Below are 14,508 nucleotides of genomic sequence, written 5' to 3' on the forward strand. Positions count from 1 at the left end.
CGAAAACAGCCGATCTACAAGTTCACAACGTGTCGCATTTCACTGCGTTGTGAACATGTAGATCAGCCATGTATGACGTGCGACACTGGCACGCAACAAAGTGTAACCCGGACAGAAATAGTTGCAATCCGCTCTGGCTGTTCAGCACCCTGCGCTCCTTTCCATTAATCTTCTGTTCTTCCTCCTTCCTCCTTCATCTCACCTCTGTTTTAGCTATTCTTAGACCTGACTCAGTCTTCACTCAGTCCCAGGGGGACAAGGTTTACTATTAACACTCACATTCACTGCAAAACAATGAAAAATGAATAGATAGATAGATAGATAGATAGATAGATAGATAGATAGATACCGTAGATAGATAGATACCGTAGATAGAATACATACATACATACAAGAAAGAAAGAAAGAAAGATGTGCTAATTCAATGGAGTGGCTCATTACTGGGCGGTCAGTAATTGATTCACCTGCCTGGCTAAATAAAGGCTGTCTAGAACAGTGGTTCCCAAACTTTTTAGCTCGAGACCCATAAAATTAATGGGATGTCTCCCCGGCACCCAAAGTAGTGAAAATAGCCGAACTACAAGCTCACAATATGTCACGATGTGATGTGTTGTGAGCTTGTAGATCTGCTATTTTCACTATTTCTTAAAAGGGATTTTTTTTTAAATTCATGACATTACTTTGATTGTTTTATTTAATTTTAAAAACAATTGTATAAAAAGATTTAGTGGGACATTTTTGAAAATCTTTTGAAATAATAATTAAAAACAGAATGTAGGAAACAAAAAAATAAAGGGATATTTAGTCGTGGCCCATAAAAATGGGTCTGCGACCCAGGCACACATGAGTTGAATAACTGAATATGAACCAGCATCTGTATAGAAGTGTACATCTGTGGTTCTCAACGTGGGGTCTGGGCACTAGGGGTCCTTGAGGGGGTTCCAGGGGGTCCCCACATAAATGATTGATAGTTCATCTTCACCATCATTACATGTGAAAGCAAATGCATAAAGAGAACGTACAGGAATGGCTTATTTCGATGAGAGTTTCACTGTAATCTCTCTACCTACAGTACAGTACATACAGTAAAGAATACAATTATTCCTAACAATACAAAATGTTCTCAGTGTGGGGTGCCAGAGATACAAATAAATACATAAATAAAATAAAGCAATCTTATCCTTAAGATTAAGAATGTTGAGAATCAATGATTTAGATAAAAAATTACTTTTTTGCCTCTGTGTGTTTTTGCCTCTGTCTCCTTTGGACATTTGCAGACTGTGACTCAGTACTGTGTCGGTTACACGGTGTGTGTGTGTGTGTGTGTGTGTGTGTGTGTGCGTGTGTGTGTGTGTGTGTTTACTTTGCTCCCCTCAACATTGACCTGGAAATAATAAGTTACACGGCAGAGGTAACACTTCTGTGTCACCGAAGGAATCAAAATAGAACACAGAAATGATGGTCCTGTAATGCCACTGCAGGTTCATTTACACTCTCAGAATGTTATACTGTGCAGACAGAAGATGTATGTATCTTCACAGCAGGAACCATTACAAAAAATAAAACCATTATGGACAATAAAACCATTATGGTAGATTTAGCTGTGTGTGCTGTTTGGCTGCTAGGGGCTGTCTAGTGGTGATTCATCGATGCACCAAAAAATCCCGTCTTGTACTCCATTTCAGTCTGGGAATACATCTCATTTTCTCGGCTCATTGAGGTCTCAGTGTGGAAAAACTCGGAGCTGAAGGGGGGGCCTTTTCAGATGTACTTTACCCCCCAAACCCTCTATGTCTCACAACGCCATCTGCATTATATAGATATGTGACTGGTGTATTTGGATGGTGTTAAAAAATTTGCATCTCTTATCACCTGTACAAATGGAACCAAATGGACCCGTAAGGGCCACAAAACAAACCGACACATATACTGTATAGAGTAGACACTGATGAAGACCTGAGAGGCGACACATTAGTCATTTGTTTGCCTTGCTCAAAGAAAAAAAAAATTGTTTAGTGCCTTTGTTTTTTCTTTCCTTTATATTGTCTGCACCGCTGGGGGATTTAAAATCAAGCAAGCCTTCTTTGATCTTTATTTTCACATACAGTACACATCCTGTATAGTATACAGAGTCAAATAGTAAACAGACTCATCTAGCTCATTACAGTAGTTTCACACTTCAACTAACAAAACAAAAGAAGAGGAATTAGAAGAACAGCAGAGCTGTTAAAGTAATACTAGGTAACGTTTTCAACAAAACTAAAGTTAAATTGTATATCTTTTGTGAGTGGCAAAAGTTTCACAACACCCACTCCATGAATTTCACCCCCGGAAGCCTTTTATTTATATATTTTCTATTGAATGTGGACTGGGGGGACTTTCCCGGGGAAATGACGTTCCTGGCCAACGTCATGACGTCGTGGCCGACGTCCCCAGGAACTACCGCAACGGTTTCCTGTTTGGCCAGGAACTATCGCGGTAATAACTAAAAGGAACCTCACGCTGATGTTAAGAGAATGTAGGATTAGAAGATCGAAAAAGAACAGAAAAAGAAAGCACAGCTCATGGTAACTAATGCTCCACTGGCTAAGAGAAACGATCCGTAGATAGTATAAAACAATTAAAAGATCGCTTTTTGAAACGCTTCCGGCTTCCGGTGAAAACGAATGGAATTGTGGGTAATCGAGGATTACGGAAATTGTATGCAGTGACGGTAGTGACCAGCAGAGGTTGCTAAAAATCGTTATTTGGGATTCTGCATTGTATAACTTTAAAGTTGTACAATGCAAATTCTGGCCAAACAGGAAACCAGTGCATTTCCACCTCCGTTTTCCGGCCAGATGACGTCATTTCCCCGGGAAAGTCCCCCCAGTCCACGTTCAATAGAAAATATATAAATAAAAGGCTTCCGGGGGTGAAATTCATGGAGTGGGTGTTGTGAAACTTTTGCCACTCACAAAAGATATACAATTTAACTTTAGTTTTGTTGAAAACGTTACCTAGTATGCCTTTAAGAACAATTCAAATCATGATGTTGGTTGTTAGAGCGCCACCTGCTGGTTCAAAAACCTAAAGAGAAATACCAAAACAGAACCAGATCATAAAGAGTGGGATTTTAATCAGAAACTATGACTAACTAGTGTAGGCTAGAGATATTAGTCATGACTATTTGCAGATATTGTAATACGTGTGTTGTGTTATGCTCAGCACCAAACAAAAGTAACACAAAAACTTGACGTGTGGGAGGAATTTGACCAGATGCTAGACACGACAATTTCTATTGTTAATGTGCGAAATCTCTGTACGTCCGTACGTCTGTAGTTCAAATATCTCGAGTACCGTCCGCCCGACCGACTTCAAACTTGCCGCGCGTGCCGCTGGCGACCCAAGGGAGTGCCGTGCCGGGCGTCGAGTATTGCTTATCGCCGAGGACGCGAGGGCTTGATTTTGGTCGGATCAACGCATCTCCAAAATATATCGATTGAACCGCATATCCCCATATATGGGTGACGGGTGAAAATGGGTACTCTCACCATGGGAACAACGGGTATTGCATAACCGGGTCGAGCATGCATTTCCAACTTGAATCATTCTCGTCGTGCATTGTTCCCGAGTAGGCTAGTGAAAATAAAGACTACAATTATAATGTTTCAGAACAATGACATAAATTATACTAATGTGCACTGTGTGTGTGTGTGTCTGTGTGTGTGTGTGTGTGTGTGTGTGTGTGTGTGTGTGTGTGTGTGTGTGTGTGTGTGTGTGTGTGTGTGTGTGTGTGTGTGTGTGTGTGTGTGTGTGTGTGTGTGTGTGTGTGTGTGTGTGTGTGTGTGTGCGCGTGTGTGTGTGTGTGTGTGTGTGTGTGTTTCAGATGGGCTATTCGGTCAGTGTCGGACCTCAAAGCAGGACCAGGTCCATTATCAGGTGACTGTTCCAGTTCTGAAGAGGATGCAGGAGGTCCTCAAACAGCTCATGTTAAAAGGTGAGGTTCTTAAAGGGATAGTTCACCCCCAAAATGACTTTTGTTTCTATCGATTAATCACCCCACAGAACCTTAAATTCATGGCACCAGGGTTAATGTGGTTCATATGGTGTTATGTGGGAATCACTCAAGGCTTACTCTTAAAAAATAAGTTTATACAGTATGATTTCTATATATTATATGATATAATATATTTTTAGAAGTAGAAGTGAATGTGTGGTTCCTGGCTGCAACCTCCCCCAGTTCCCCTGGAGGCTTCATGAAAGCAGGCTGCTGACAAGGTCTGGAACTCCACTGAGATGTTGAAGGAGTATTGATGTCACACAGCTCTCTGTTTCCCTCTCCGTCTTTTATTCTCAATCAGTAGGGCTGTCACGGTTAATAATAGTAATAAATGTTATTTGTATTGCACTTTACATTTGAAACAAACCTCAAAGTTACAACATATAAGTTGCCGATTTAAGTTATTTGTCATATCTGCCCTGTGCAATTATTGATTACGAAGCCTAAAAGGCAAACAGAAATACATTTTTTATTCATAATGTTCCAAAGTTCAATGCCAAAAACACCATTAAATCGTTAATCGCAATATTATTTGTGTGAGACAATTTACATTTTCTATGAAAATTTTTCAACATGGAAACGATTATGACGATTATGCAAAACTAATTGCGCGATTATTGTGTGTGTGTGTGTGTGTGTGTGTGTGTGTGTGTGTGTGTGTGTGTGTGTGTGTGTGTGTGTGTGTGTGTGTGTGTGGGCGTGTGCGCGTGTGTGTGTGTGTGTGTGTGTGTGTGTGTGCGCGTGTGCGTGCGTGTATGTGTGCGTGTGTGTGTGTGTGTGTGTGTGTAGGTCTGTCCTGGCAGGATGACATCACCCAGTACATTGTATCCAAGGAGCTGAAGAGAGTTCCCCACACCACACGCCCTTCCAAGCCTAACTCTGCATCTTCCACATCCTCTTCTTCCCCTCAGTAAGGCCATGAACATTTTAATCAACTAAAATAAGATGTGAATCATACATACAGTGCCCATCCAGCCATCCAGCCATCCACTCTCCCCTTCCTTGCTCTTTCTTAACCCTGCTTCCCCTTCCTCACTCTTTCCTTACCCGTTCTTGTTCTGCGTTGCCAGGTCTAAACAGCACAACCACCACAGTTCCAAGTCAGGGCCTCCTCCTGACAGCTATCTGGACTATATGATTGTCGAGCCTCCTCAGTCCCCGCTACGCATGCACGCTGCCTCCATGGACCCATACGCATATCACCAGGTACCCACACACACACACACACACACACACACACACACACACACACGATTGAACAAAGGCAAAGGTACACACGTGGACGAGTCGAATGCATCCATAAGTGTTTTTTTATATAAGTGTTTGTAACACAGTTACAAACATAGACACAGTAACGGATTAACGCATTGGGCAAACTGGGCCCAGGGCCCTGGAGCCATTGGGGGAACTTTGGCCTTAAGATGTATAATTCTAATACATCGTTGGAGTAAAAATAATACATATTGTAATAGCTATAGGAATGATTTTGAAATGGATTATGATAATGAAATTGTTTACGGTAAATGTTTTGTACATTTACATTTGATAAAATTGGCACCCTGGTCATGTTAATCCATCCATGCGCGCACGCACACATCACCGTACCATCCAAATGCCTCTCTCTATCTGTCATAGCACAGATACCAGGATGAGGTAGAGAGATCCCTTCATCCCATTGGAGGAGGAGGAGGAGGAAGCTATATCCGGCCCCCATCACGGTCCCAGACCAATCAGAGAGAGCGGGAGCGTGAGAGGCAGTTGTTGCAGGAAGCCATGTCTGTGTACCTGGCATCTGCACAGCCCTCCTATCGCCAACGAGGGCCAGCTCCCCTGACACCTGCAGGTGAATCTAGAGTTCTAGACACCTTCATAACACTAGCTTTGAAGAATAGTTTCTGTTTGATAACATTAAAGACATGAATATGAATTAGATACTAGCACAACAGTAAAAATGTTTTTGCATGAGATGAATATGAATTAAATGTAAAAAAGAGAATTACATGAAAGCTAGACAGTAAGATATATGAGTATCTATCTATCTATCTATCTGTCTGTCTATCTGTCTATCTGTCTATCTGTCTGTCTGTCTGTCTGTCTGTCTGTCTGTCTGTCTGTCTGTCTGTCTGTCTGTCTGTCTGTCTGTCTGTCTGTCTGTCTGTCTGTCTGTCTGTCTGTCTGTCCGTCCGTCTGAGAGAGAGAGCGAGAGAGAGAGAGAGAGAGAGATAACTACAGCCTTTGCCATTATGCTGTGAGCAGGCCTGCCTTACTATGAGGACCTGGAACTGGAGTTGCCAGTTGACTATGTGGAAGACTACACCCTAGAGGAGAGACTTGGTTCTGCAGCCAAACAGCCGCCCCAGCCTCAGCATAAGAAGATTCCTCAAGACTACAGCCCTGTATCTGCACTCAACGACGGTGAGAGATACAGTTATGTGTTCATGATGTGTGTCATTTACTTTGCCCATATGCTTTTACTCAAGCCCCATTCTGGTTTTGGCACATTCAAATGGATATAGTGTTGTTTGCTTTTTAACACAAAACAACTGGACAGCATAAAGGCAGCCCAGATATGAATGGATGTACTGTTGTGTATCAGATGACTTGCAACAGAGGATGTACAAGGTGTTGGAGAGGTATGGAGTCAAGCCCACAGAACTGAGCCCCCAGCAGCTGTACAGGCTGGCCCTCATACTGCAACTCATTCAGGCTGACAACACAGGTACAGTGGTGGAAGTCCCCATTCACACATTTATTCCGTGCAAGTCTTGTCTGCCACGTTGAATGTCAAATCCTGAGTGTTGATTTCACTATGCGAGTGTACACATAATGGACTTTTGCTGTGTTGCATGTCAAAATCAATGTATTGTACATTTCATCTCTGGTTAGCACGCACGGGTACTATTTAAAAGGATGACTTTGATGGAACTACATCTCTAAAAGGCTTCATGTTCATTGTTGTGGTAGCTGTGGAAGTGAGTGCTTTCTCTGTGATACTGGCTGGACCAGTGGTTTTGTTTTGAAACTTTGCGTGCCCAAGGCAATGGGCATGGCAAAATCTCAAAGCACACCTGTATTCTCAGCAAAAATAGCTGATCTATGAGCTCACAACACATCACAACGCATTGTTGTGAGCTTGTAGTTCGGCTATTTTGAGTATTTTGTAATAGAACAAGAAAAAGAAAAAAAGCTATAAAAAGCTATAATGAGTAGTAGTAGTAGTAGTAAGAAACTAAAATCATAACTTTTGTATAGTTGTATATATTGCAATAATAATGTGTGGTTGTCACAAAATCCCAATGCACACCTGGATATTTCTCACAACGCACCACTGTGCCTTGGCACACTATTTGGTAACCAGTGGGCTAAGTGGTACTAGATACAACAAACTCCTCCCCCTTTAAATAAAACTAATACTGGTGAGCTCTAGCTTTTTGTTGGGGCATTAGTTGACCTTGAAAGAACCAGTGACCAAGAGAATGACCTTTCAAAGTCACTTGAGGTCAAAGGTCTTGTTGCAAAATTAAAGACCATAATTATGTGAGTTGCTATTGGTCAATAATAGTAAAAATGTCGAGACGTTTTTTCAAGTTATAGTAGAAAATATTTTAACATTGATTGATGACCTTCGATTAATGACCTTGACCCCCGAAACTTTAAAACCTAACAATCTTCGATGGATAGGATTACTGTATAGCCCAGAGATATAATGAAGAAGATTTTGTTCTTACTTTGAATTAACTTGGACTATTTTGGCACAGCTATATTCAAATAATAATATTGATGTTCTTCATGACCTTGGCCTTGACCCACTTTCTTGCAGAGGAATAAAATAAATCACTTTGTAATTGCATTTAGTTTTTCTATGTTTTATGACACTACAGCATGATGATAGTGATGTCTGTCTGACCTTTCAGATCCATATGAGAAAGACCTCATATCCCTCAAAGAGGTAAGCATGGCATCCATCTTGAACACTGTCGATGACGCACTCGCCATCTTGTCACGCTGACAAGCAGTGGTGTAAAGAAACTAAGTACATTTACTCAAGTACTTAAGTACAAATCTGAGGTACTTTTACTTTACTGGAGTATTTCCAATTGTCCATACTTCTACTCCACTACATCTCAGAGGCAAATATTGTACTTTTACTCCACTACAATTATTTGAAAACTTTAGTTACTAGTTACTTTGCAGATATAAATGATTATATTATAAAACATACATGAACCACTTCAGCCCTATTTTATACCTAGGCTATTTGAAAATAGCCGATCTACAAGCTCACAACGCGTCGCATCGTGACGCGTTGTGAGCTTGTAGATCTGCTATTTTCAAACATTTTAGTACTTTTACTTTTGGTATTTTAAGTACATTTTGATACCAATACTTTTGTACTTTTACACAAGTAAATTTTGAATTCCAGACTTTTACTTGTAACAGAGTACTTCTACATTGCAGTATTGATACTTTTACTCAAGTAAAACACTTGAGTACTTTTTCCACCACTGCTGACAAGTCACCTGCCTCTTCACAGACCCAGCTGTTAAAGACAGACAAAGTGTCCAGTGTGCCAGCAGCAAAGCCTGCCGCTGCGCCAAGTGGTGCTGCTGATGTACCGCCCGCCACCTCCACTATGCTAGCTCCAGCTCCAGCACCAGCGCCAGCCAAGAGTCCCAGCAAAGCACCCTCTGTCCACCCTCAACCACCCCAGGCGGTCCCTGCAGAGGCTGGGCAAGTCTTGAAGGACCAGGGGCTGCCACCGGATGAGGGGCCTGGAATCAAAGAGGAGTATGGTTACATAGTCACCAACCAGAGGTGAGCACTCACACCGTTTCAATCTTTTTTATTCCTTTTAACCACTTAAGCCCTAGACTTGGAACCGACAATAGCCAATGTACAAACTCACAACGCATTGCATCACAATGTGTAGGAGCTTGTAGATCTGGAATTTGGAAAATTGTAGAAAGTTTTTGATAACGCATACATTTTTACTCTCTCACATAGGTGAGGCCTATGTGAGAGAGTAAAAATTGATGAAGTTTCCTCACAGGACTTCAATCATCATCAAACCATTTGATAGCACTATAATGCTATTACTGTAGTAATATAATTTCTCCTGTCAGACAGCTGTTCTGACATGCTCTTTATCAACAATCCAAGGTCAAAGTGATGTTAGTTGGCATGACTGTTGGCATTTAGAAATGTCAAATGGTTTGATGATGATTGAAGTCCTGTGAAAAACTTCATCCATTCTGCTTTATTGTTGAAGTAGGGTTGCATCTATCGATTATTTTCTTAGCGATTATTCTATTGATTATTTTTTGATCAGATAAACAAACCCAATACGCTCATATATAGGCATGTCACTATGAGTCAGACATAACTATAAACAAGACCGACACCCATATATAGGCATGTCAGTATGTTAGCAATTATATATTCTTTATATATATAATTGGTTAAATCGATTACTTCGATTAACGCTTGCACCCCTATTCTGAAGGCTGACTTTGAGGAGAATGCGTACAGTATGTTAACAAAGATTTTCCTGTCCTCTTCTAGACCTCTGTCACTGTATGATGGAGTCAAACTGCTGGAGCAGCTAGCCGGTAAAATACATCTGACCACCAGTAGCTTCATCAACATCAGGTAACATCACTGCCATTTTGTGTAAATTATCATCTCATTTATACTCTGTAGTATGACAGTGTCGAACTGATCTACAAGCTAACAAAGGTGTCAGCAATTCAATTCTTTATTGCTAATTATTGTTTGGCAAGCGGCACCCTTGCACAATGGTGTAAGCTTAAGGGAGTGCCTTTGAAGCTGCAATACAGAACTTATTTGAATGAATTATGATTATTAAAGTCATACTTTTGGCACGAATGTTGGGGCACTCACGACCACAAAAAAATATTTAGAGAAATTCATGTGGAATGGTTATTGTGAAAAATATGCCAGTGGAATATTATAATAAAATACATTATATTTACACAGTATGACCAATCGAGGTGGTCTCCTTACTCTTCCATTGAGACATTTAAACCTTGGTGTGTAGGGTATGACACCCACTGGCTGACAAGTAATACTGCCTGAAGCTCATATTGCAGTATCTCCCCTTACCAAGTGTGGATGCCTTGTTGGCAGAAATTGACTCAGGTTCAAATCCTGGGTGAGACAGGGCTCTATACTACAGTAGGTCCACTACTTCTAGTAGTAGTTTTGTGACCCACTGTAAGCTTGTAGAGCAGCTATTTTTGCAGAATTTTCGGCCCAGAATAGGTTAATATGGTTAAGTGACTTAACTATGTGTGCTACATAGCACCCAAATGTCCTGACAAGGCTATAGAAGGTATATCTTTGTGACATCAGTTAGATGTGTGTGTGTGTGTGTGTGTGTGTGTGTGTGTGTGTGTGTGTGTGTGTGTGTGTGTGTGTGTGTGTGTGCGTGCACGTGTGTCTCCAGTGTGGTGGGTCCTGCGTTGACATTTCGTATCCGTCAGAACGAACAGAACATGACTGCTGCAGAGGTGGCTGCTAAAGCTGGTGAGACGCACGCACGCACGCACGCACGCACACACGCACGCACGCACACTCACACACTCACTCACACTGTCTCTCTAACACAAATCCAGATACTGTATGCACGACAAAACATGCACACCCACACATACAAAGTTGTATGCTTTTTGTCTCTCATTTGTGCACACTCAGAGAGGTCTGACAATGTGTGCACGCCCACACACACTCAGAGAGGTCAGACCGTGCAGCACAATGTGTTTGGTGAAACAGTGAAATGTCAGCCATCTGACTGTTGACTCAAAGGACGGTGATGGCCCTCTGCCTGTCAACTAGGATGGAGAGATGAAACTCAAATGACTCACAATTGAAAAAGTTTTCTATTTTTCATACCTCAAAACAACAAAAACAATATATGTCAGTTATTTGTGTTTGTTTGCTTATGGTTTTATTTTATTTACAGTATCTGAGAAGAACTTCCTGGAATCTGAGACTGGCCTGAAGATCGTACAGACTGGTGTTGGAGAGGTACACAAACACGCGCAGCACGCAAACACACACACACACACACACACACACACACACACACACACACACACACACACACACACACACACACACACACACACACACACACACACACACACACACACACACACACACGCACACACACATTTCATTGACAGTTTTCACATATCGGTCATTTTGCTCATTGGGTGGGAAACTGTGTGAATATGATCCCTGCCCTCCCAAATTCTCCCTCTGGCTTCATATGGTGCAGTTGTCAGGGAAACACAAAGATAAATCATGCCTGTCTTCATGCACGTCTTCCTTTCTCTTTCACTTGTTACTCTGGTCGGGTGGGCTTTAGCTGGCCAGGCTCTCACGCTTTCTTCGCAGAAAATAGTTTCACGAGCTAGCCCCTCTCTAGTCACTCAGCCATGCGTGTTGTACAGATCCACATGGTGCTGGAGTCTCTCGGTCATAGGTTGGCGACTTTAGGGTGACTTGTTTGAAGATTCAGTACAGATGCATAAACCTGGAGTGGCAGAGGGTCTTGCAACTATACCTTATGTTGAACTCAGAGGCAGAATTCTGTGTAGTCAGGTCTAGATGACTGGATACGGAGTGAACTGCTTAGACTCCACAGAGCACCGGGAGTAGAGAGGATGAGGGTCCGTCTTAGACGTGGTGAGTTGTACTGCTGTGGTTTGATACCTGTGCCATGATGCCGCTTTTAGAGCATCAGCACATTATAGTGCACTAAAAAATCCTGAGTGTTAATCTGAAATCTGAGACTGTACAAATGTCATCAAATAGACCTTTGGTTAAATTTGTACACCCTCAGAGTGAAAGTAGCACTTTCCCTAGCGCTTTTACTGTGTGCCTCAGTAAACGTAGTGCATTGTAGTGTTGCATATGAAACTGCATATGGTATGGCAAACTGAACAACGCTGGTGAGCAAGGAGGACTAATTATTATGTGTGATGATGATGTGCTTAATGAGCAAGATCGTGTTCTTCTGTTTGAAAGACAAGCCACTGCCTAGCAGGTGCTAATCTGTGTGTGTGTGTGTGTGTGTGTGTGTGTGTGTGTGTGTGTGTGTGTGTGTGTGTGTGTGTGTGTGTGTGTGTGTGTGTGTGTGTGTGTGTGTGTGTGTGTGTGTGTGTGTGTGTGTGTGTGTGTGTGTGTGTGTGTGTGTGTGTGTGTTGTGCGCGCGCGCGCGCGCGCGCGCGCGCGCGCGCGCGCGTGTGTGTGTGGTTGTAAGGGCCATTTGGTTCCATTCGTATCCTCTCAGAGTAAAATAAACACACCTTTTTTACTGTGTTGAATGGCAAAAATCTACATATTGTACATTTAATCTCTGGTTAGCACAGCTAATATTCAAATGGTTGACTTTGATGGAATGTTGGTCATTGTGGGTTTTATTTTTGTTCTCCTTTGGTTGTGGATTGTGGATAAACGTTAACCTTGATGTTGTGCTCACAGCAGAACTGGCAGGGCAGAAGAGGCATGACATTTATATCACTGCTGTGGGTTTCCTTCTGTCCACTGGGCTTTATAATGGCAAATTATGTTAGTGCGTAGGTGTTTGTGTGTGTGTGTGTGTGTGTGTGTGTGTGTGTGTGTGTGTGTGTGTGTGTGTGTGTGTGTGTGTGTGTCTCTGCCACCTGGAGTGCAAGTGGCCACTGCACATCACCAAGGCGACATCCCATAGCATTCCACCGGTTGCCATGGCACCTGATCTTTTCCAAACCCCCCACTCCGGCTGCTATGACAACAGTCACAGGCGTCATTACTCCCATTATCATTATCTCCACACACACACACACACACACACACACACACACACACACACACACACACACACACACACACACACACACACACACACACACACACACACACACACACACACACACACACACACACACACACACACACACACACACACCTACACACACACCTACACACACACACACACACAAAGAGACACGGGAAGTCAGCTTTGTACTGGGATCAACCTGCCTGAGAACGATTACATTTGTACGTGTGATATTTATCAGAACGTCATCTTAGCCGGTATTGACATAGTCCTGTTTGATGTCATACTGTGATCATCTAAGATGGAAACCATTACCTTTATATGGATACTAAAGAAAGAAATGTAAATATTAAATTTGCTTTTTTTGCTACTTTATTATATATATATATATACATATATATATATATATGTGTGTGTGTGTGTGTGTGTGTGTGTGTGGGGGGGGGGGGGTGCGTGCATGCCTGCGTGTGCAGGGGGCTGCTAATTGTTAGCATGCCTGTGAATATGGTTAGCAGAGGGACATGGCTGAAGAACGATCTCTCTAATTATAAGGCTCTACACGTGTGTGTGCTTGCATGAATGAGTTTAGTCCCAACCATAGGGTTAAATAATAAACTCATACAAGAGAAATGGACTAGGTTCTGGTGCACAGACAAGCTGGAATATGATACAGCCATCTAATGGCATTTATCAGTGGTGGAAAGTAACTAAGTACATTTACTTAGTATTGTAAGAGTAACAAGAAATTAGGTACTCTTACTTTATTTTCTTTTATGCTTCAGTCATGTCTCAAGCTGTGATGATCTTTTAGTTCAAACAAATGTTTCTGTTTTACACACCTTGAGCCTCATTTGTAAAGGTTTCTAACAAGCATTTGTGCCAACGTCAAGGCAAAGTGATGATTTCTAGTCATTCTGGTGTTTACTGCTTCACTGTACAGTTGAGAGGTAATCCATTCATAAAACCAATTCATTTGGCTAGTACTTGTTTGCGGGCCATCGGATCAATATTCTTGTCCCTGCTCAAATGCCTTTGTTGGTAGTGTTGTTCTACTGGCTTGTTAGTTTAATGTGTCATTTAGTTTTTAAGGGAACATACAGTATCAGTTCAGAGTGTACACATAGGCGGCGGGTGAGCTTGGCAATTGTGAAGGCTGGGGGTCGGCCAAAATGGAGCGCCACAATCGAAGCGCGCGTGCGTGCGCAAAAAATTGCGGTTTCTGGGCGGATTATGTTAGTTTATTTTTGGTTTTTGGTTACTTTATTTCGGTTATAGGGTTAGGGTTAGGTTAGGGTTAGGTTATTTAATTCATATTTTTGCCTGATTTGACAGATTTATTATCAAAAAATTAACTAAATAATGCCGCGCACATATATTATAATTTGCACAATTCCCAGAATTTCCCAGCATAACATTTGGGAAGGCTTAGCCTACCCTAGCCTTCATTACCCGCCGCCTATGAGTGTACAGTAGCTAGAGAAGGTGATAGCATAGTATTTGTTTACACAAAGACAGGAACATGGTCAGATAAGGAGAGGGATAAGGCAATAGCAGGCCATTGAAAGGAACATAACCCCTCTGGCATTAATACAATCTTATCTTACTAGGAAGTGGAAATTAG

The 14,508-nt window shown here is 41.9% G+C and overlaps 1 protein-coding gene across 1 annotated transcript in view; it reads left to right on the forward strand.

The window, feature by feature from the left end:
• Positions 1–14,508, forward strand: part of LOC308073344 (receptor-type tyrosine-protein phosphatase-like N) — a gene marked incomplete at its 5' end in the record, with an annotated part of 38,126 nt that overhangs the window by 9,359 nt on the left and 14,259 nt on the right. The window contains 11 exon segments of the mRNA XM_080412217.1: positions 3,869–3,979; positions 4,832–4,952; positions 5,113–5,248; positions 5,678–5,885; positions 6,299–6,457; positions 6,639–6,761; positions 7,957–7,991; positions 8,577–8,857; positions 9,605–9,691; positions 10,509–10,588; positions 11,025–11,089. Of these exon segments, the coding sequence (XP_080268343.1) occupies positions 3,869–3,979; positions 4,832–4,952; positions 5,113–5,248; positions 5,678–5,885; positions 6,299–6,457; positions 6,639–6,761; positions 7,957–7,991; positions 8,577–8,857; positions 9,605–9,691; positions 10,509–10,588; positions 11,025–11,089 (1,406 nt within the window).

The sequence above is a fragment of the Gymnoscopelus braueri genome (assembly GCF_963280865.1).
Source record: "Gymnoscopelus braueri genome assembly, chromosome: 18".
In the NCBI taxonomy this organism is placed as follows: domain Eukaryota; kingdom Metazoa; phylum Chordata; class Actinopteri; order Myctophiformes; family Myctophidae; genus Gymnoscopelus; species Gymnoscopelus braueri.